General features: G+C 37.7%; 1 protein-coding gene and 1 long non-coding RNA gene across 4 annotated transcripts in view; one reads left to right on the top strand and one right to left on the bottom strand.

Moving 5' to 3' along the window:
- The window catches only part of STK4 (serine/threonine kinase 4), an 80,672-nt gene that overhangs the window by 35,852 nt on the left and 21,114 nt on the right, over positions 1-23,706 (bottom strand). For all 3 annotated transcript variants that reach the window (XM_033095175.1, XM_033095177.1, XM_033095178.1), the window contains 3 exons: positions 21,931-22,059; positions 21,084-21,270; positions 2,632-2,789 (listed from right to left, as the gene is read on the bottom strand). In XM_033095175.1, the coding sequence (XP_032951066.1) occupies positions 2,632-2,789; positions 21,084-21,270; positions 21,931-22,059 (474 nt within the window). The remainder of the gene's footprint in view (positions 1-2,631; positions 2,790-21,083; positions 21,271-21,930; positions 22,060-23,706) is intronic.
- On the top strand, positions 7,062-7,904 carry LOC117016095 (uncharacterized). Its single transcript, XR_004421830.1, has 2 exons — positions 7,062-7,509; positions 7,764-7,904. It is a non-coding gene; the product is annotated as an uncharacterized LOC117016095 (long non-coding RNA).

Consider the following 23,706-nt stretch of genomic DNA (forward strand, 5'->3'; position numbering starts at 1 on the left):
AATGCCCCTAAATGCCTGACAGGTCAGACAGTTAATACCAATGAATGGAGCAGGCCCATACTGAGGTCAAACCCCAGAGGGCAGCTGCTATTCAGCTCCAGACAACCAGCATCCAGTAATGCAGGTTTATGATGGCTAGAACTTCCAAGTTTTCAAAAAAAAAAGCTGAGATCCAACATTTTATTTAAAAGCTCTCAATTTTTAAACAGAGGCAACTAATTACAAAATTTTTCAACACTGGATAGGTCACACAAAAATTTCTGTTAATGGGATTCCGCCAGTTTATAATCTCTGGTGTAGATGGGCCAGGAGAAATGCCAGGTTGGGCAACGTGCTAACCTGTTCACCGCGCTCAGGGGCCCACTCCCTCCAGCAGCCAGCGACTTCCAAAATGAAAATCTCCAAAGACCTAATACTAAAGCCCCTTTGCATAAATAGCTTTCCCATTGAAACAAGTTATCTGCCAATAATTTAGTATGGAAAAGCTATGGCAGAGAGGTGAATGGTTCCACCATTGCCACTACTGACCCAAAAATTAAGGATTAGATTAAAAGGACGAATTTCAGGATCAGGAACTTCTATAACATTAAAAAAAAATAAAGATACTGGACCTAGGAATACCGATTTTAGGACTCTTAAGCATTCTGTCACAATGACGATGTGATTTGGTACCCAGAAGTTATTTCAGCTTTGCCTAAAGACTCACTAAACTGAGAAAATCAGGCCGTACAAATATGCTGAGGACAATTACACAGGCAACATGGAAGAGCAAGCATAATAATTCAGATCTCATGAGTCTACTCTGATTAACAGTAGAGTAGCCAGCAACACTGTGCTAAGGATTCTGAAACTGAATCCTGCCTCTGTGGAAAACATGAATGGCAAAGACCTAGAAGAGAGGAATGGCAGCAGATGTACCCCATATTTGGCCTCCTTTGTATAGTAGACAACAGCACCACACCTGTGTTCAGAAAAATCTGGTCTCCCTAAAGTGTTCTACTATGGCAACTAGAATAATCCTTTCAAAACATATAGTAGTATCAAGTCACATCTTGCCAACAGCTTTCCATTTCACTCAAAGTAAAAGCTAAAATCCTTGTTATTACACAAAAAGTCCTACCTTCTCTGGTTGCTCATGATGTCTCTGATCTCATTTCCTGCTACATAACCCCCTGATGCCATTCCAGACACACCGTTCTCTTCACTGTTCTGCAAATATTATACACTAAACAAGTTCAGGACCTTTACATATGCTGTTCCAGCTGCCTAAAAGCTCCTCCTCTGGATATTCACGTAGTTCATGCCCTCACCTTCTTACCACAGAGAACGTCCTTAACGCTTTATTTTAAATGGCTACACATTTTCTCTCAATCTCTCTCTCTCCCTCTCTCCTGCACCCCACCTGTCAATCTCCTTTTCCTGCTTCGTATTGTCTACAACACTTACCACTATCACACACTAAATATACTTATTTTCCATCTTCTAGAATGAAACCTCTGTGAGGGATGGATTTTAGGCTGTTCGATTCACTACAATATTCCTAGAAAAGTGTCAAGCACATATTGATGCTCAAAAAACTAATAAATAAATGAGTAAACAAATAGATGATGAATAAATAAATGAAATGAACAAATAGATGATGAGACAAATGAACTTGGGTTCTATAACATGGTTTCCGTGACTGGTTAAACAACCTGAGATGAGTGACTCTGGTCCTCAAAGGATCTGTCATTAGCTTATAAACTATGATGTTCTTGCCACTCTACAGAAGTAGAACTTAGGTTATGGAAGAATGACATCATTTCCTCAAGGTCAGTCAGGAGGATAGTGAAAAGCCAGGACTAGAAAGGCCTCCCAGAATGCAAATACAACGCCCAAATTAGGCTCTTACAAACAACAGAATTGGGAGAAAATTTAAGAAGGTAAAAATTAAATATTCCGAAAAAGAAAATTCTTTTCTAAAAATATTCTGAAAAGGAATGCTGACTCTTTAGCTTACTTTTCCCCCCCAATTTTTTATTGCCTCTACTCATTAAGTCGCTGTGAACATTAACAAGTGTCTGTGGCTGAGGGAGAAATGTTCCATAGCAGAGAAAGGAAAAACACACCCAGTTTTTCATAAGAAACTTTGGAACAGCTTAATATTCATCCCCAGGCAAAATTCAGAATAAGCCTCTCAGAGAGCCTAAAATTAGGATAATAGTTAGCAAAATGACAAAGACACTACAAAACAGCATTATTTGTCCTCCAGTCTAATTCTTAAATATAAAATCACAATCCCCAATAAGCTATTAAAGACAAGGCATCTTTGTTTAATGACTGAATATTTCTTTTACCATTAACAATTTCAAACTCGACAGAAAGAAAAAAGGCAAGTGAATAAAGGATTTTTCAAGCAAAAAAGATGCCACTAGTTGGGAGGCCCAGATCTGCTCAAATGTCAGTCAAAATATTGTCGTCTCAAAGTCATGAGGCCCTCAGCCCCGGAGCTGCTGCCAGAGGTGGTGAGAGGAGACTAGAACTACACAAGAAAATGCTCAGGCACTTTCCGTGAAATGACAGAATTGGGTGTGTGATATTTCAAATAACTTTCCCCAGCAGACATAACCTTTTACTTCCAACACTACTTACAAACTCATAGTCTCCATCCTGTGGCACTTTCCAATCTGAAGAGTTCTTCAGTTGGCCAGGGACACTCTTGCCAAAGCTGTTGATCTGATTTTCCTTTTCTTTCTGTTCAAAGTACTCAAGGAAAGATGGTTTTGCAGGCTGCATGGTCTCATCCCTCCCTGTAAACGAAGAAAAATAAAAGATGAACTATAATATCCTAGATTTCAGATATGTTTCATAAATAGATCTATCGCCAGATGGATTATAGCCTCTGGATCAATGGCTCTTTTTGCTAGATAAGGACTCCTCTAAGAATCTAATGAAAACTACAGGAAAATACACAAATGCTTACACAAAATACTTCTCACAGAATTTCAGAGGATTCATTGCCCCTCTAAAACACACACAAAGATTTCCTCAGGGTCCCTTTTTCTAGATGGAAAGATCTGGGTGCTGCAATGACTCTGAGTAAGCTGCAAGTTATATTTTTGGGTCGCCTATAGCAAACAGTTCCTATAATATTAGACTGAAAACAGGAACAAGCAAAAATATTCATTAATCATCTTTATATACAATATTCTCTACAGGCATTGCAGTAGGAAAGGGGGATGATACAGTGTGACTTCCTTTGATAATCTACCTGGATTAATGAGAAAAATATGCATGAAAAAGAAAATACAAGTAAATCACAATCCACTCCATGAAATACTACTGTGTTTCCCCGAAAATAAGACCGGATCTTATATTAAGGTTTGCTCCAAAAGACGCATTAGGGCTTATGTTCAGGGGATGTCATCCTGAAAAATCATGCTAGGGCTTATTGTCCAGTTAGGTCTTATTTTCGGGGAGACATGGTATATAACTTTTCAAATACTATTTACAAATGGCTTAATAGAAACTTAAAGGGAAAAACAGGATACAGTATTACATATACAGTATGATATCAACTCTGTAAAATCACATACACAAGAGGGGAAAAAAGGACTGAAAGAAAATATACCAAAATGTTAACAGGATTTGTCTCTGAGAGTAGGATTTCAGGTGATTTTATTTACTTCTTCTAAACATTTTTTAACAGACGATAGGACAGGATAAGTATTAAATAGAACTGATTATAACAGTTACATGTGCCCAGAAGATGGAGAAATCTTGCAAGCTGGCTGATTAGGGAAAACTGGTAGAGGAGGACTTAGGCTGAGCTTCAAACGATCCCTAAGAAAAGAAGCAGCAGTTACACGGCAGGGTAGAATCAGCAGTTACCTAACAGCAGTTACTATATAAGAGAGCACACAATAGAGGTTACAGTTACAATAGTAAGAATGGCAAAAAGAATTATTTGACCTGGCATGACTTAAAAACCTAGGGAGCTGAATGTACCTATTTCACGTGTTGAAGTAGCTTTGTACTTGTGATCAGTAGTCTAGCACTGGGAAGTACAGTGTTTATTTAGTGCTTTCCGTGAACATGTGGGTTTATATTGCCCTTTTCCCTAGTAACCAGGAAAAAAGACCCGAAGGTTCAGAGCCTTAAGAAGTGGATGGGAGGGGGTCTAGAAGCTAAAGAACAGCAAAGTGTTTCTTTCTCTCCAGGCACCCTTGTTCCACGCAATCTTATCTCCTGACACATGCTTAGTCCAGTTTCAGGCCAGCACCTTGACCGCCTCTCAGATATTTGTCATCTTACTCACTATCTCCATTGCGAAGTTCAAAGGCGGCCAACCCCAGACTCGCCCACTTCCGGATGCTGCCAATAGCTTACTTCACTGTTTGTTATCTCTTCACTTATTAGGGATTAAATACAATGTTTGCTCTTGGACAGGTCAATGGTTATGTGCTGAATGTTTCTGTTCTAGGTACAAAATGTTAAGTGCTTTTCATGCTTATTGTGTTTAATTTTAAAGTTAAATTTAAGGTATTTCATAATATAATTCTGAAAGAACTACAACAAAATAAAACTTGTAAAAATGGGAGTGTTTTGGATTTGCCAACAAGTCAGGAAGCTAACTAAGTCCTTTTGATCAGGCTCCTCGCTGGGACCTCCAACTGGGGCAAGCCCACAATCATCCTACACATAAAAAGGGGTGTTTAGAGAGCCTCCTTGAGCCAAGCAACGGTGAAAGTGTTACCAATTGCTGACATATAAAGTATACAGTGCACTTTTATACAAACTTTCCTTACTAGATACCCCGATTGGCTGAACAGAACAGAAAACTGTAAACAAAATACAAAGCCCAAATGGCTATCCAAAAAAACTGGATAGCTATTTGGACAAAGATTAAATTGGATCCACACGTCATACCTTAAACCAGGAAAACTCCAAATGGATGAGTGCTAATTGTAAAAGTGGAAACCGTAAGCACTTGAAGAAAGCATCTGTGAATACATTTAAAACCTGGGTGTAGAGAAGGCTTTCTCACAACAGCAAAAACCCAGATGCAATAAAAAACGGATAGATGAAAACCTTTTGTGTGAAGAAAACATCACAAAATTTTAAAACTCAAGCACACCTACACTATAAGCCAAGACAAATGAGGAACTGGAAGAAAACATTTGCAACCAATACCATATATTTTTTAAAGAATTTTAAAAAATGAGGAGTTATTTATATATCAGGCAGATAAGCTCTTACACACATAAAGAGTTCTGCCAAAAAAAAAAAGAAAAATGGGTTAAACACCTGAAAAGATAGTATACGCACAAAAATATCCAATCAGTCCTTAAACATCAAAAAAAAAAAATGCAAAAATGCTTAGGTTCACCAATAATAAGAGAAACTCAAATCAAAACTACTTAGAGGATGCGATTTCTTATATTTCAGATTGGCAAAAATTCAAAAGCTCGACACTCTATTTGTTGATAAGGCTCATACACCTGCTGAACTGGAGTGCAAAGTAGTACAAGGGGAGGGGATAGATATTGGCAGTATCTAAACATCAAAATATGAACCGGGAAGGTACAGAAGAATCCTGTGGTGGTATATTTGAACTGCAAGTATTAACATGAACTCATGGTTTATTAAAAAAAAATTCTGAGCTTTTTTCATTAAAGGCCTTGAAGCAGTTTAACACTCTATCACCAATGAACACAGCTAGTCCTCAGATCTTGGTTTCTAAATACCAGACCCCACTCAAAGGATCTAAGGCTTCTTAAGAGAAATAGCTAATTCCAGGTCTCGGGCAGAAAAAGTACAAGGTGGGCCTGGAACATCTTTTTGTGTCAAAAAAAGCAAGCAAGTACTCAAAAACTGATGGGGACATATCTACAGGATACAGGAGTCACCTTGAGGGGCTCCTATTTGTAAATTTTGGGACACTGAGCATCATAAAGAACACAATGAATAAAAAGAATCCACGAGCTCAGAGTAAGAATCTGAAAGTGAAGAAGGTTGGGGAAAGAAGGGAAAAACTCTTCTTTAGAAAAAAATCACCACTTGACAACTGTACAATGGTAACAAAAGAGAATATCATCTTTCTTAGGAAATACACACAAAACAAGAGTATCTCCTTTCTTAGAAAATACACACTGAATGTTTGAGAGTAGACTGCATACATCATGCACCAACCACTCATTACTTCTGTCCTTTCATGTCTGTTTATCCATCCATCTTTATATATGCACAGAGAAATGAAAATGACTGAAATGAGTTCATCAAATAAAAATGACAACATCTAGATAGACATAACAGGTAAGTTAAAATACAATCTCCTGTGGAATTGTTACATAAACCATAAAGACATTATTTTTTTTAAAGACAGTATCACATCCAACAATAAAAATTTTATAACTGGTACTATATATTTCCATGATGCTTCATTAATTCCTTTCAGGTCCAATACAGGTGGATTTCAGAAAGTTGGGTCTTTAAACCAGGGATGAAACACTAAAGATAACTTTTCTGTGGTCTAATTCTAAGACATGGCATAAAAATCAAAGGAATGTCTGTAAAGCTAGAGTATGATCATTTGTCTAACTTCTATGACTGTGTAGAGAGAAAATGAGAACACCTGTTTTATCTATATTTGAGTTCTCTTATTTGATGACAATAGCCCCGCCCAATGCAGTTAAAGATTGCTAATATTGTTGGAGGTAAATCACCAATTATTCTTTGTCTTTTTCAATAACTAAGCGTTCACTGGTGGATGAAGATTCTATGGAGGAGATAGCACTCCTGCTGTGACCAACATATCCTTAGTAACACCAGTCAAATTATAGCACCTGTTCTCTGTCTGACTTCATAGACCAATAATAATTCTCAGTAAACAGATCTGTATTGCTATCACAATCAGTGTCTAAGGTAGATTGTAAAAGTGGCCACAATTATTTCTTCCTGGTACCCTTGCTTGTTAGTACTGCCCGCCCACAGTGACTCTGGGCCTGGCCACGTGACTTGGTTTGGCTGTTGAGACAATAGCAAATACACTGCAAGTGCCTGTGCATGCTACTACCATGTAAAGGAATCTGGGTGAGCCCGCTAGATGGTGAAATACCAGGTGGAGAGAGGCCCTCGTCAACACATTGTCTTAGCTGAGGCTTCATAAATCAGCGGCCCCGGCTTCTACTGCACCAAGCTGACTACTAGGTGTGGAGGTGCTTGTGAGTTGGAGCAGCAAAAACTAACTGATACAGTGTCTGGCTGTCTCTCTTTCCCTCACTCACGCACACCACTCTATCAATAGAAAGAGTTCCATTCTTTGGGACCTCAAGTTCAAATTCAACTTACATTTATGGAATACCTTCTAAGTTTCCGGCTTTTGACCAGGTGCTTTCACATGATGTTCTCATTCAAATTTCCTGACCACCATGTAAATAAGTAGGAGGGAAGAGAACTTGCACTTACTAGGCACTTACTTACCAAGTGCTAGACAATGTGCTATTTCACTTCAGCCTCAAATCTTTCGAGGTATGTATTATTATTTCTACCTTACAAGGGAGAATTGTGCCTAGTATTTCATAGTTACCATCAAGGATAGACTGTGAACCCGCATCATCAGGTTTTAAGTCTGAGTAGCTGCATCTCATATTGCAAATTCTCTAAAGTCAAAATGAAAATTCTTGACCTGTCAGAACTGCCATAAAGTTGAGTGCAGAAAGAGTGGGGCGGGGGGCAGGGAATGGAATTTTCTCAGTAACCTTATCTTTGAACTTTTCTTTCAGCACTTTTAAGCTAGATGATCAAGGGTGCTGGACAACAGCCTGTCAGTACTGAAAGCACAAGAGAATCATTCCACGCTGATTAAAGCCAGTGCCATCCCTGGGGCTTCGGCTGGCTGGTGGAGTTTTTGTTCCAGTGTGAGCTAGGGTAGTTTTTCAGGTGGATCCCAGGAAATGAAGACGTTCAATTGAATGATAATACCAGAAACCTGAAGCCATAAGGAGAATGGAACTGAGCAGAAAAGTCAAACTTTGAAAACAGCCACATCTTGCTGTGATTCTTTTATCTGATGTAGAATTCCTATACTGGGACTGGCCCGTTTTACTTTGTAAGCAGCATCTGGCAAGCTAAATGGACACTCTGTCCAAGCCCACAGACAAAGGGGTGAATTCATAAGCAACTGTAGACGATATTTATTTTTCTTTGAAAAAATGCTATGTAAAAGCAAAAGGACCCAAATGTCCATCAACTAATGAATGGATAAATAAAATGTGGCATATCCACACAGTGGAATATTATTCAGCAATAAAATGGAATGAAATACTGATACATGATACAGCATAAATGAACCTCAATCAATATTACGCTAAATGAAGGAAGCCAGTCAGGAAAGACCACATATTCTATGACTCTATTTATATCAAATGTTCAGAATAAACAAATCTGTGGAAAGATTAGTGGTTTCCCAGGGCTGGGGGTGGGAGTGAGTGGGTGCGATAGCAAATGACTGCTAATGGATACAGAGTTTCTTTTGGGGGTGATGAAAGTGTTCCAAAACTAGGTTGTAAACAAAATAGGGTGTATCCATACAATGGAATATTATTCAGTCATATAAAGGAATAATGTACTGATATATGCTACGAAACGGATAAAACTTGAAAACATTAAAAAAAGCCAGTAAAAAAAGCCAGACCGAAAGGTCATATTTTGTATGATTCCATTTATATAAAATGCCAAGAATAGGCAAATCCAAAGAGACAGAAAGCAGATTAATAGTTGCTTGGGGATAAGGAGAAGGGGGAATGAGAGGTGACTGCTAACAGGATTGTGGTTTCTTTTGGGGGGTAATGAAAATGTCTGGAATTCGATAGTGGTTATGGTTGTATAACCTTGTAAAAAACAAAAACAAAAACAAAACAATTATAGCATTAAAATGGTGAATTTTATGATATGTGAATAATATCTCAATTTAAAAATTATAAATTTTTTACAACTAGACTATGGTGATGGCTGCACAGTCCTGTAAATAAACTAAAAACCACTGAATTGCACACTTCAATGAGTGAATTATACGGTATGTAAATTATATATCAATAATTCAATTAAAAAACAAAACCGCGGGAACTCTTTCTTCTACTACTTACTCTTATTTCTGGATTCGTATAAGCTACAACACTATGCTAAGGATGTCATAACTGGGAAGGACCTTGACCAAAGTCTGAAGCCCATCTTTTCCTCTGGAAGGACAATCTACTAGACATGAAGCTTTATGCCCTCCCATTTGAAACATTCCTTTTTAAGATTGTCACTAAGTAAACCGTAATTTCTACAATAACTCTTTTCTCCCTTAATAGTAATTAATTCTGTTTAAACTGGAGAACTGGGCAGAGTCTGCATTTTCTTCTGGGTTTCACACATGAATATTTGCAAGAAAAAAAACTTGAGTAATCCCGCAAAACTTTTTTCCTTCCTTGGAATAATATGCCTTATCATATAGGGTTGCTTGTTTTGTTTTCCAATCTACCATTTATTGTGTGTGTGTGTGGTTTTTGGTTTTGTTTTTCTTGCTGGGCACCTACATGTATGAACTCATTTAATTACACAATTATTATTCGAGTTGCTGTGTGTGGTAATAAATATTCCTTTGAATGTGCTTTAAAACTACTCAGAATTACTGGAATTGTAAGTTTTAAGATTCCCTAGAGCCCAACTTAAATAACTCTTCCAGTTAACCAGTTTTGGTCATTGCCTCAAGGTGAACTGACTTCTGGCAATGGTGCTCTCGTTCTTTAAGTCTAGTGAGCTGCCATAAGTCTCTTCAAAGAGATCTAAATCCAAATTTCAAAGGATTACTAAGTAGAGGAATAGAGGGAGCACATCTAAAATGATATAAAAGGTGTACAGGTGAGAATGATCCATACCTTTGTTATTGCAACAATTTCCTAACCGGTCTCACCTTTTCTGGTCTTTTCAAACTCCTTATCATCCAACGTGACTCTCCTAAAAAAACCACTTTGTTATATCATTTTTTCTGATCAAAATGTCTCTATACTACACTATCACCAAAAGAATCAAGTTCAAACTCCTTGCCCTGGCATTCAAGGTTCTCTAATATCCAGTCAACACCGACGTCAGCCAAACGGAATATTCTTTTCTTTTTTTCCTATCTTTCTGGCATCGCTCTTGCCTGGAAAATGCACCCCTAGACTTTCTGTATGTCTAAGTCTTTGCTTTTCTTCTTACAAATCCTTCAACACCTTTCTATACTACTTACCCAGCATTTGGCCAGGCATTAAATTACCTTCATATGTAGAGGTCCTATAGCCTTAACGAACTTAGGTCATCATCAAATACCACTACCTGAAGCACCCAGGTGATGCTCCATACATATAAGGAATTAGAAAGGACAGTTATAGTAAAGCAGGAACTCTATAAATATTAGATAATGGTAATTACCACTGTTACCTTCCCCTTTTAACCTAGAAATTCCTAGTCAGCAGCAAATGTCTCAGTTGGTTTTTGTACACTACACAGTCATGACACATAATAAATGTGTCATGTGACTACCTAATAAATACACAGTGACTACACAGTGACTACCTAATAAATACTTCTTGGTTGGTATTACATAATTATTTTTAACAAATACTGATTCCAAGTGATATGTTAGAACATAAATAAGACAATCATTTACTTTCTCTTTATAGATCCATTCAAATTTATCAAAATGCATCTCCATTTTTTTGCTGAACAAGAAAGAGTAAGCAGGTCAAAATAGCTTAGAGCACCAGAGAAATATATTCCCCAAACTGATCAAAACTGATTTATCTGCTTCTTAGGCATAGGAGCCAAAGTATATCTTTTGGGACTCATTTTCTTTTGCTTTTCATTGCTTTCATACTACTGCCCTCTCTTGGAAAATATATTTTCCCCATTGCTACTGTTGGCTCTCCTTTTAACGACTGAACTATGATGGCACACCTTATCTTCTCAAAAATATAGGTCTTAAGCCTTTCACCCAAGTTACACTGAGATCTGGTACTTTCATATCCTAACATGTGGTCTGGCAGGGTGTTTTGAATGAATTTTCAGGCACCAAGAGTCTGTGCTTTTTGGCTCATCCCAAAAGAATCAAGAATGTTAATGGTTTCCAAAGATAAAAGTGGGCCCAACATCTGGACACAATTAGAAAAACTGCATAAACAATTAGGATTTAGTCTCCACTCTGGCATGATGGCCTTGAATTATTTGTGCAACTGTGAGAAAAGTCTAAGGACCAGGCCGTCTGCTCTTCTATTGTAAATCTCACCCAAGAGGGAGCTTCTGATAAATACCCCGTGAACCACAGCGATTATCTTTCAGGGAAAGAAAAAAATTCCAGTCAGTAATACATTCCACAGTATTAAGATAAGAGGTTGAAACTCTACAAAAGAAGGCTCATGTGGATCCAAAGTCCAGCCTTCTTTAAAATCGGCCATCTTGTATTTTGAGCTATTTAACAGAGTTTCAAAACATCTATCTTCTTATTTCCAAGGAATGTGAAACACACACACACACAAGATCTCTCTCTCCCCAGCACATTTTAAAATACATTACTGAAACTGACAAGTGACCTTCCTTTAGACCAACCATTTTCCTGCCAGTGCTCAGACATAGAGGTGACATTTACAAAACACCATTAGTACCAAGAGTAAGAAGTAAAAGCCTAGCTAGCAAGAGAAAAGAAACCAAGATACAGAAAAATAGCTCTGGTTCAAGGAAATTCTGGGTCTAATTAAAAAGCCACTGTCCTACATTAAAAGACTCATATAATTATTCTGCTGCCTACCATTTTTGAGCATTTATATGGTAAGTATTTAACATATATGATCTCCTATCATCTTAACAATCCTACAAAGTAGAAACTTTTATGCCCCATTTTTTTCAGACTAAGAAACTGAGCCTAAAAGGAAATAGCTTGCCCAAGCTGACTCCGTCCATAAGACTCTGAGCCAAGTTTCAGACCAAAGCCTCTGATTCCAAAAATTACTGTTCTTCCCGCTATTCCTTTTTCTTTCTCTCACTCTTACCCAGAGATATGATTCTAACAAATCCAAATGTTTTAAGTTTTAGCTTTGGTATGTATAACTACACGAATGCTACCTGAAACTCTCGTATGATGCTGATTCTGAGTGGTACGGGTACACGAACACTTAATATTCCCTCATGATAGTTTTAAACATCCTGAGGATCAGAAAATGAACAGTAAGGCTATTGTGGTGAAAGAAGTGTTAAAATACCTGCAGTACTTTATGTCCTATTTACTGTCCTTGCAAATGCTATCATCTGAGTCAGAGAGAATGAGACAGATAACACACAAGGGAGGCAATGTTATAACAGTCCCTTTCAAACAACTGCAGGTGGAAAGAAAATAGGCTGCGAGTCAAGAATTTCCATCTTATGCAGCTCTGAAATTAGTATCTGATGTGTGGTGGTGAAATAAAAACATTTCAGCAAGAGCCTGGACTTTGGTTTTCACATGAGGAAACTCACAGCAACAATAGATGTCTTCATGAGACTGAGTACCTTCTGGTGCACTATAAATACATAATGTTTTTACCACATAATACAATCACAGTAATTTACCTAAAACATGCTTCTGCGTTGCCCTAACTTAACTATGCCACTATGCTTTAAAATTCGATTTCAAAGAGATTAATGCAGCTACTGCTCTAGAAAAAAATTAGAAATTTATGAATGGAAGGCAAGTATTAAAGAGAAATCATCCACTCACTCCCTTTAATTAATCGTTCACTGAGTCTAATTTGAAAGGCTTGAGTCAGTGGGAACAACCTTTCAATTTAGTTGAAAGCAATCCACGTTCTGCTTCCCCTTAATAAGCCTGGAGACAAGGAGAGGGAACTCAGCTGCTATGTGTCTCTTGGGAACGAGGCACAGACAAGAAAGCCATGACATCCCAGCCAATGAGCCTTGGGAGGGAGAAATGCTCCGTGTCAAATCTTTAGTAGCAGGGGTACATATTATTCTAAGTGGCCATCCTTTGGCCTGTCATCTCCTCATCTGAGCAAAAGCATTTAACTGCTAAGCTACAAATTTATGCAAATCAGGGAATCTCAGTTGCTCCAAGATTTGTTATTGCTGCCTCTGATAAAAAATAATCTTTTTTTTCTTTCAAATAGATTTTAAAATTGTATTAAAGTACGATAATATGTACTTTATTTACCCAAACATTTTAAAATGTTTTGAAAGCTTAAATTCTTTCTATACTTCTAGTATAGAACTAGAAGTTCTCATTTTAGCTCCTAAATATTAACTCCTTGTTAGATAATGATCAAGTAAAACACGGAAGAAATTCTCTTTCTTTAAAAAAGGATATTTGCTTGAGAATGGAATGGTGAAAGCATTTTTCTGCATATTAAGTCACACCAAAAAAGACCACATATAATTTAATATAAAATGCACAGAAGACAATGTCTACAAAATTTTCTTATTTTCACAACACCACTAATGGTTTTCAGTGCCCAATATATCACTTTGAATGACATCTACCAACTATTAACATTTTCCTAAACCTCTGTGATAGGCTTGATTTTCTGAAGCACACGTTTCTATCAATGTTAATGACAGAAATAATACCTAAATCAGTTAGTAAAAACCAACAACCTCAAGATATCATTTTACTAGGAAACTCTTTCAACTTATGAACTATCCCAAATTAGCCTCTTGAGGCTTAGTTCTAAAAACTGAAAATCACAGATTAACAATCATTTAATGTGTTATGTTGACATAATTCCACATGTACAAAAAACCTGCAGTGCTTTAATGACTATCCTTCACCCAGGTTCCTCAAATGTCAGCATTTTACTACATTTACTTTATCCTTCGATCAACCAAGCTAACTAGCTGTAAAACTTTGTCTGTTTATCCTCACACTTGTGAGCCTTGATAACACAAAATACCAATATCACAAACAATGCTACTGACGTGCTAGGACACAAATGTCTCAAGAAAATACCAAAGAACTCATATCACACAGACCATGTTCTTTAACTACAATTCTCTGAAATTGAAAATTAAAAATAAGAAGTTTTTAAAATTCATACGTTTGGTTTTTTAAAAAGCACTTCTGAATAATTCATGGGTTGAAAAAGAAATATGTAAAAAGAATAAAGCACCACAATCTGAGGGAAAAAATAATGTTCATATACATATAATGTTCTTATACGAAGCTTATGGGATGAAGCTAAAACAGAACTTAGAGGAAATATTACAATGTTAACTGAACATATCAGTAAGCAAGAAAATTAAATATCTAAGTGTTCAACTCAAAAAAACATAAATTTAACAACAACTTTAATTTAAAAATTAAATCTCTTAAATTAGATATAGATAAGAGCATCTTAAACCTGACACTGGGTATCTATACCAAATCCTGCTGCAAAATCAGATTTGTTGATAGTGAAATTTTAGAAGAATTTTCTTTAAGGTGAGGAATAAGACAAGACTGTCCACTATCACCTCTATTATTCAACACAGTCTTGGAGGTCTTAGTAAGACAGAAAAATATGTAAGCATAAAGATCAAAAGGAAAACAATTAAGATTGTAATTCACAGACAATAAGACTCTCTTTATTTAAAAAAAAAATCCAGAAAACCTATTACAACAAATAAAACAATCCATAAAAATCAATTTAACAAAAAGATCTAAAACATCTTTGTGGATAAAATTGTAATCATCTGAGGATTGAAAAAATAAGCCAAACAGATGGAAAGATAAACCATGTTCATGAACAGGAAGAATTGACATCATAAAGATGGCAATTTTAACTAATGTAAATATGCGATGCAATTCAGTGAAAAAATCCCAGTGGTGTTTTACAAAATTTGATACACTGATGGTAAATTTTACATGGAAGAATGATATAAATTTCAAGTAGTAATTTGTGTTGAAAGAAAAGATGGGAAAGGAGAATTTATTTTAGATAGATGGTCTATGAAGGCCTAAAGATAACAGAACTAAAGAACTGAATGAAGAAAGCAAGTCTTTCAGATGGAAAAAGTAAAATTAGATGACTAAAGCTCATATTGTAAACCAAAACAAATTTCTGATATATTAAAGAAAGTCCTACATGTGAAGAGTAAAACTTTAAAACTTTTAGAGAAAAAATAGGAGACTATTTTTCAGGTATCTGGTAGCAAAGAATTTCTTAAAGAAGACACAAAAAGCATACTGTATAAGAAAATTCAGATAAATGTGACTTCATGAAAATGAAAGTTACTTTTTAAGAAAAGATCCTACGAAATTAAAAGCACAAGTCATAAGCTGGGAGAAAATATTTACAATGCTTATAACTGACAAAAAATTTGTACCCCATATATAAATAACTACTGCAAATCAGTAACAAAACGACAAAAAGAAAGGAAAAAAAGGAAAAAGGGTGAGCCTATTCCCAGAGAAAGCACTGAACGCTGGTGTAGTCAACATGTAAATGAATTAGATGAAAACCAAAAAGGCTAGGCAAGGAAAGCTATAAATTGTCAGTATTAATATTTATTTTGATACATAAAATAACTTTTCCCAAGTCAGTTCTGCACAAGAATTTTAAGTTTTATTCAAAAAATTTATTCAGTTACTTGGTTAGGGTAATTTTAGCTGATTATCATTTCAAAACTACATGCATGGTACAGAAAGAGACCATCAGTTCTGATTAAGGTCGACGGAGAAATCTGGGAAGAGGGAGGAAAAGATTAAACTATTTTGAGACGTTTTGGCTGACCAGTCTTATTTGAACTTTGCCAAGTATGAGGTAGCCAATCTCCTACCTAAATAAAATGAAGACATTGCTCTAGAGTTGCTGTGGTTTCTTAAAATACATTTTAAAATAAATACATAATGGTCTTGATCTAGAAGGAAGCCTACCATAGAGAGGGGATTTGTGAACACAAATGGGAACACAATTTTAACTCATAACCTATTACAGAGCTCCCTCTGCTGGCCAGAGGGAGTACAATGCTCCTAATCCTGGCATAGAACCTCTCATGTCACTTCAGGAATATGCCCTTCTGTTCTTGGGGGCAAAGTTCTTCCATAGCCTTATCGCCTCGTCCCCCTAAAAAAAAACCACCCACTTATGAGGACAACTAGAAGTCTTCCCAAATCCCCAAAGTAGTATTTCACCCAGACATGGGTTTTTAAAGTAGTGTGGGCCATCGTTTAACTCTATGGTTCTTACAGGTGTTCTGGAGGTGTCTTATAAAGCAATCAAATCTCACCCCATTCTAATCCCCTCCCTCCAGCTGCAATCTGATTCCTCACTGTAGATTCTGATATACACAACCAAAACATCCGCCCTCAGCTGTAATGTCCTCAGCCTATCAACAGAGGCACGCCCCCTTGCTTCTGGAAATCCTGGGAAAACATATAGACCAGGCAGTTATTCAAACAACCGGCAAGGAGAGGTGTATTACTGCAGACTGAGGCTTGCCAACACATGACCTGTCAGCCTTAGTCCTGTTCCCCAACAACTTAATAAAGGGGCTCTGCTGAGCAGTATAATTCAAAGAGCATGAGCTTTGAAATCAGACATATCTGGCATCAAGTCTTGGCTCTTCTATTACTCACTACGTAATCATAAGCAAGTAACTTAACCTCTGTGCAAATCAGTTTCCACTGCTGTAAAATGGGGGTGGCTATATTTATCACACAGCATGGTTGTACTGATTTAAATATGTGAAATGCTTAGAAAGGATTAAGCACACTGCCTGCTATATATTAAGTGCCTAATCATTAATGATTATTGACAATTATAATGTCTATCCTCCGGAGTATAAATAAATAATTTAACATAATAAATAATTGTTTCTAAAAACAAAAAGGTATCTCTGGAATCTCATCAGAAGCCAGCACTGGTTTTACCATGAATTTTGGTAAGTTTTATATTCAAGGATCTAATCCCCGTTAATGTAAGGGTTGGCTTCCAAAACAAATCGGTTCAGAAAAGTGAAAGAACTCCATAGACTCTGGAGTTCTTTCAATTCCCAGCTCTACCACTTTCTAGCCATGTGACCATGAGCAAACAGCAACCTCTCTGAACCTGTTCCCTAAGAGAGAAAGTATAGAAATATTACCGCTGTAGACAGCTCAAGATAATCGAATGAACTGAAGCAGTAGAGGCCGCTGTTCTAAACACATAGAAATTCAAGACTTAAAAAAAACCCAACAACCCCAAAACATTGAAGTGTGCAAAACCAGGACAGGAAAGTCTGGAGATGGCAAAAGAAAGAAAGGAACCCATAGCACTGGCCCATTGGGAAAACTAAACCATAGACTGGTAAAGGCTGAAGTAGGAACTTCAAAAAGGAATTGGGATAAAGATAGGAGCCAAGGCACATCTATAAAGGGAGAGCTAGAACTCAATTCCCAGCACAAGATAGGAGCTGCAACTCTACCCACAAGCTCAAGAACATGGCTTAGGAATGCTTCTGCCCACATAAGGGATGAAAGAATCAACTTCTAGAAATATAATTCCCTTGGCTGGGAAACACACTGGGGAAATGAGAAATAATCTAAAGACTACTCTGGAGAGAACTACCCTTTAGGGCTCCAATAATGATGCTTATACAACCCAAAGAACACAAGTGGTCTCAAAAGTAGATGCTTCCTATTGAAGATAAGCTCATAAACAAAAATTACAAAGCCTAAGAAGAAATCTAACAGCATGAGAAATAGACACAATAAACAGAAGAAATTAGACGCACGGAACTCAAGACAATAGATTAATTTTAAAAGATAACTTAAAATAAATACATTTATAATGTTCAAACAGATAAATGAATATAATTTGTAAGATAAGAATAGATAGCTGCTGTTACCCCTTGTGGAATATAAAACGGTCGTCCAAATCTTTTGGAGGACAATATAGCAATACATACACATTAAATTATTCAAATGCTTCTGGAAATTTTTCCTAGGGAATACTAAAAAGAAGGAACAGTTTATATGTAAGATGTTCCTGCCAAGTTATTTATAATAGTGAAAAATTAGAAGCAACCAAAATGCCCGGCAACGGGTAAAGATTAAATAACACCGTTAACTGTGATAAATATAAAAAAGGATTATGCAGCAACAGGAAAAATGCACATGCCTATAAGTGGAAAATAATCAGAAAACAGAGTACCTAGACAAATTGTTACTGTATATGAACTATACCGGCAGATGGCCAAAACAAGAGCTCTTTGTTGGAGTGAAGTGAATTACTTTCTTTTTTTATAGTGCATTAATATTGCTATAATACTGTTAGTGTAATAATTTTTAATACAATAAATGAATATAGAGGCAAACGAAATGTCTAACTTTTCTAAGAAATAAATTTTTAAAAACATTTCTAAAATATAGTCAGTTATCAAAAAGTGTATAAAAAAGTTCAGAAAAGTTTCTGACCCAGATATCCTAAACATAAATTATGAATGCAAATCTTCTCATTTTCATGTTAAAGGTTCTTTAAACATAGAAACTAAAGTTACATTCTATGAAACTAATGCAAAGGACTACGGTGGTATGCATGTCTTTTCTTGTTGAGGTTATAAAGGGTAACAGTTATAATTTTAGTTTTCAAGGATTGAACATTTCATACAAGTTCAATGAAGTCACTAGAGGAAAGTCTACCTATTTTCACAAATTTTAACTTCTAAAATCTTCGATTCTATATTAGTCATGAGTTATATGATTTTTATAAATGTGTGGACTATAAGAGCTGTGAGAGACAAGGAAAATAGATAAGTTCAATAAATCTTTTACTGATTAGGGCACTGAGGACCATACAAGGAAAATGAATTATCTAACACAACACAGATGGTATCTGAGCCAGGCTTAGTCAAATAGTCTGCTTTAAGTGTTTAAAAATCAATTCTGAAGCAGTGATATGATGTCTGAGATGTGCTTTAATTCAGCTTGTTATTTTCTTGGGGGGGGTCTGAAATATGATGGGCAGTGAATTAATCATTTTTGAAACCGGGTGATAGGTCCGTTGAGGTCATAGTATTATTCTATGAAATTGTGTATATGTTTTAATTTTCCATAATGGAAAGTTTAAGTAACTCCTAAAACAATAAGGAGTAAAGATCTCAAAATAAGTGTCAAATCTGTCAAACTTATAACCCAAACACTGAATTATAAGACCTGCAGCAGATTGTTCATGAACTGAGTATATTTAACGTCACTCATCTGTGACTATTGAGGCTTTTAAATGGTTTTTTTCATCATGACTATAATAAAAGATGCATGTTTGTCATTAGACATACTAAAGCTATCCAAGCTCAGAAACTGAACAAACGACCCACTGAATTAATTAGACTTGAAATACGAAAATTACATTTGGAACAAAATTAATTCTTTAAAAAAAGGCAGATTTTCCTTAACACGTGCACGCACAACACACGTTAGCAGGTCAGCCTAGTTATATTACATGGTGATTATAATCATCTGCATAATTAAAGCTCTTAAAACAAGTAGACGATAAGGCGCTCAGAGTCAATGAAAAGAACTAGAAGTCAGCAGCTCATTACTGCAAAACAAACCTTCCTAACAAATCACACGGGCTACTTAAAAAAACGAAAAGAAAAAGAAAGAAAAACTAAAGACAGATGAGCCTTGAGACAAAAAAATCACCCAAAAACAAAAAAAACCTTTCCCTTTAAAAACAAAGTGTTGATTATAAACACACAGACCTGAAAGGTGAAAATGAGAGGGGACTGCCTATGAACCATATTCCAGCCACAATAAACCAGCTGCAGTTCCCCTGAACTCATCCGCCTTTCTCTTGCCTCTAGGAATTTGTGACACTGCTCCCTGTGCTGGAACATCTCTACCCACCCTACTCACTGCCAACTTTCCTGCCTCTTTCCTCCAGGAATTTTTCAGTAATCCCCAGTCTAAGTTAAATACCCTCCCACTCTGCTTGGACAACACCCTAGATTACCTCTACTTCATACACTGAAGTGTAACCAATGGTCTGTCCCCCACACTAGACAATGAGTCCTTTCAGGGCAAGGGCTGTTTCTTCATTTCCTGAAGTATTCTCAGCATCTACCAAAGTACCTGGAATACAGTAGGCACTGAAGAAAAATGTATTAAGTGAATTAATCAATCACAAAGCAGAGGGTCTAGAGCAGGGGTTAGAGAAGTTTTTCTGTCTGTAAAGTACAGGACAGCAAACATGTCAGGCTTTGGGATCCACACGGTCTCACGCACAACTACTCAACTCTGCCTCTGTAGCACAAAAGCAGTCATAGACAATACGTAAATGAACGGATGTGGCTATGTTCCAATACAACTTTATTGCCAAACCCAAGCGGTGGGCCAGATTTGGGCTGTGCATCATAGAGACTTAATGCTTTAAACCTATATAAAGGCTAAATTGTATTTATACAACTCAATTATTATCATTTTGTATTCCCAAATTCCTCTCAGTGAGGTGGTCTGTAATGCACAGAGTAAGGGGAGGGAAAACAAGAGGGAGGGGATGGGAAGAAAGGGGAGGGGAAGGGATAGCACTCGATGATGGGAGCTGAGCACAACGTTGGGCCTGTCACAGCCGAAAAAAGATGAGCAGAATGAGAAAAGCAGCAGAGATGGGTTTAAACCAGAAGGGATTTGCTAGGACTTTTAAATTTGTACAGTTCTCCGTAGATCGACTGAGTATTGGCAATGCTGGGTTAGACACACAGAGTATCATGAATATAGACTGAAGAGATGTACAGGTAATAGCTCAGAATTTCATTACACTTTGAATTATGCGTCAAAACAACGTATGTGCTGACCTCCACAAATCAAGGAAAAGAAGGAGAAAACAACAACTGTCACTGAGAGAACGGCCACTCGGGTTCAAACGCGAGTCCCTTCTCATGGCTGATGCCTTCTCGCCTCTGATTCCACATACCAGCTTTCCCTGCCCCCAACCCCCACCCCCGCCACAACCCTCCAGTGTTTTCGCTGCTTTGGTTGTGGCGAGAGAAGCCTGAGCCTACGCTGACCATGGGGACCTGCTTTCTCTGGAATGTGTATGGTTGGTCTGAGAAGTTCACAGATTTAATCAGAGCCTTACTTTTCATAGTGCCTTCTTCTTCCTCGTCCTCTGCATTGATCACCATGGTGCCCAGCTGTGACGCCAAGGTGTCATCGTGCTCAATCATAGTATTGGCTCCGTCGCTCATGGTACTGGCGACTCGGACGGTGCCCATCTCATCACCGGCTGCTCGAACCATCGTGCCAGAATCCATTTCATCCTCCTCCTGTCAAAGGACAAAAATCTCAAACTGGGGCGAACTTGATCAAAAGTGACTTTTCTGAATTACTATTACTCATCTTGGTGCAAATATATCTGGGTTTGACACTTACTCAGTTCTCAACCCACCTTGTCGAAAGAACCGAGAGCACTCTTATTTAACCAAAGATCATAAATTTACCCAGGTGAGAGCAGCCTATTGCATCCTACCGGAACCTCTGTCTCTCCCCTTCCTCTCTCCTTCTTAGAGTCTTTGCAACATAGATCTAAGGAGCTGAGGTGCACACCCTTGGAATCTCAGGATTGTGAGGGTATCTTCAGTGAAAAACCTACACATTGCGTATGGATCCTAGATTCCCCAAAAAGGCATGGAAAAAACCAAGTCTCGGACCTGAGCATTCTCTTTCCCGAATAAAAAGTTAAATTGAATAAAAGATATGGAGGCAAAAGAATTAAAACCTGCAAGTGTCTTCGGAAGCATTGTGAGAAGAGCAAGCACAGGTGCACTAAGCCGCTAGCAAGCCTGGGTCCAGGACAGGACATAGCCATGCCAGAAGATTCTCCAGCTCCAGGCTGATCCAACTTCTCCTACTCGTCTTACCTGGCTTGGCAATCATAAAATAACCAGCAATAATGCCCAAAGCCCCAAGCCAGGCCTGCCACTCACTGAGTTTTCTTCATCGTCCTGCTCCATCTCCCGCTGCTGGGCTTCCTGGCGTTTCAGTTTCACATCCATGGCTTCGTTAATTAAGTCCCGCAGTATGGACACTCCTTTGGCACTCTTGACAAATGGGTGCTTAAACAAGAAAGTGGAAAACACTGGGGATAGTGTATATGGCACTAGCGCTCAAACAGTACCTGGCACACAGCGGGAACTGGGTAATCAGTGAATCTAAACATTCTCTTTGTGCTTTGGACAACAGCAAAACCACGCTCACTTTATAACTGACAAGATGCACACTTTTTTTTTTTAATTTATTGGAGTGACAATGGATAGCAAAATCACATAGGTTTCAAGTGTACAATTTTATAATACATCATCTATATATCACACTGTGTGCTCACCACCCAGAGTCAGTTCTCCTTCCATCACCATACATTTGACCCCCTTTGCCCTCTTCTACCACCCCGCTCCCCCTTTACCCTCTGGTAAGCACTAAACTGTTGTCTGTGTCTATATGAGTTTTTGTTTGTTTATCTTGTTTCTTTCTTGCTTTCAGTTTTATATCCCACATATGAGTGAAGTCATACGGTTCTCAACTTTTTCTGTCTGACTTATTAGCAGATACACATTCTTTTTCAGCCTGGCTGGAATGTCTCCTCCATTTCTCTCTGCCAAATCTAGACATTCTCAACAGGGTGGCATCACCCCCTAGAGCAGGGGTGTCCAAACTTTTTTCAACGGTTTTCACCAAGGGCCACATGCGGTAAAATACACAAACAGCCGGGCCACTCACTCGAGGTGAAGTACGTATTGCCTCACCTGGTTTATTTAAGTAAACTAAATATATTTTTGGAATTTGCTGCGGGCCAATTAACAATGGATCGTGGGCCGCAGTTGGCCCGCGGGCCGCAGTTTGGACACCTCTGGTCTAGAGGAAGTACTGTAACGTTGGGAGTTTGCAGTTGTTACAATGGTTGAAGAACACAAACAGCACGGGGCGGGAGGCAGGGATACTACAATCCTGCAAAGTGTGGAACACTCCCGCACAAAAATGAACCAGGCACTTTCTGCACATCTTTCAAATGTCTCAGAGGTCATGTACATGTTCAAAAATAACACGGAAAATCTTTTCAAGAGAAGCAAAAAGTCTAGTAATTTGGGAGGTGATTTTGGAGTGGGGGCTTAAATGGAATAAAGACACCGTTTAGAAATCCCTGAATGATTTACTTGTCCTGCTTATTCTTTCTAGTCAATGTACGTTAGCATTTCCAACTACATATTTAGGTAAAATGAGGTTAGTGCAAAAGTGTAGTTCCTGCAGAAATACTAAAACCGGTCACAAACATGTAACAGACGGAGGCCCAACTACTATTCAATCAGCAAAGGCACCTCAAACACAGGGGCATTGCTGAATTTCATTTCTAAAAACGGCTTCAGGTTTTTGATATTAATACCATCTTACATTTTTGTTGCTTGTATTTGTGGCACAATTGTAAGAAATCTATGCTGTGAAAGTTACCTATGGAAATTCGTTCTGGGGGAGTTGCTTATTGTTTTCCAGCCTTATTCTGATATTGTCCCCAGTGTTTCTCTTTGCAGTCCATCTCTATTCCCTACCAACCCCTCAAAAGACGGGGGTCTCCAAAGTAAGTACTAGAGATTGAATGTATGCTTCAGCATGTGGTGGGATCGCAAAAAGGAGGTTACCTTTCCCATAAAACTTCATCGGTGCTCTAGGAAGGAAAAGCATTTGCCACGATACTTAGAAGTAAGACACAG

The sequence above is a fragment of the Rhinolophus ferrumequinum genome, chromosome 23 (genome assembly GCF_004115265.2).
Source record: "Rhinolophus ferrumequinum isolate MPI-CBG mRhiFer1 chromosome 23, mRhiFer1_v1.p, whole genome shotgun sequence".
NCBI lineage: Eukaryota > Metazoa > Chordata > Mammalia > Chiroptera > Rhinolophidae > Rhinolophus > Rhinolophus ferrumequinum.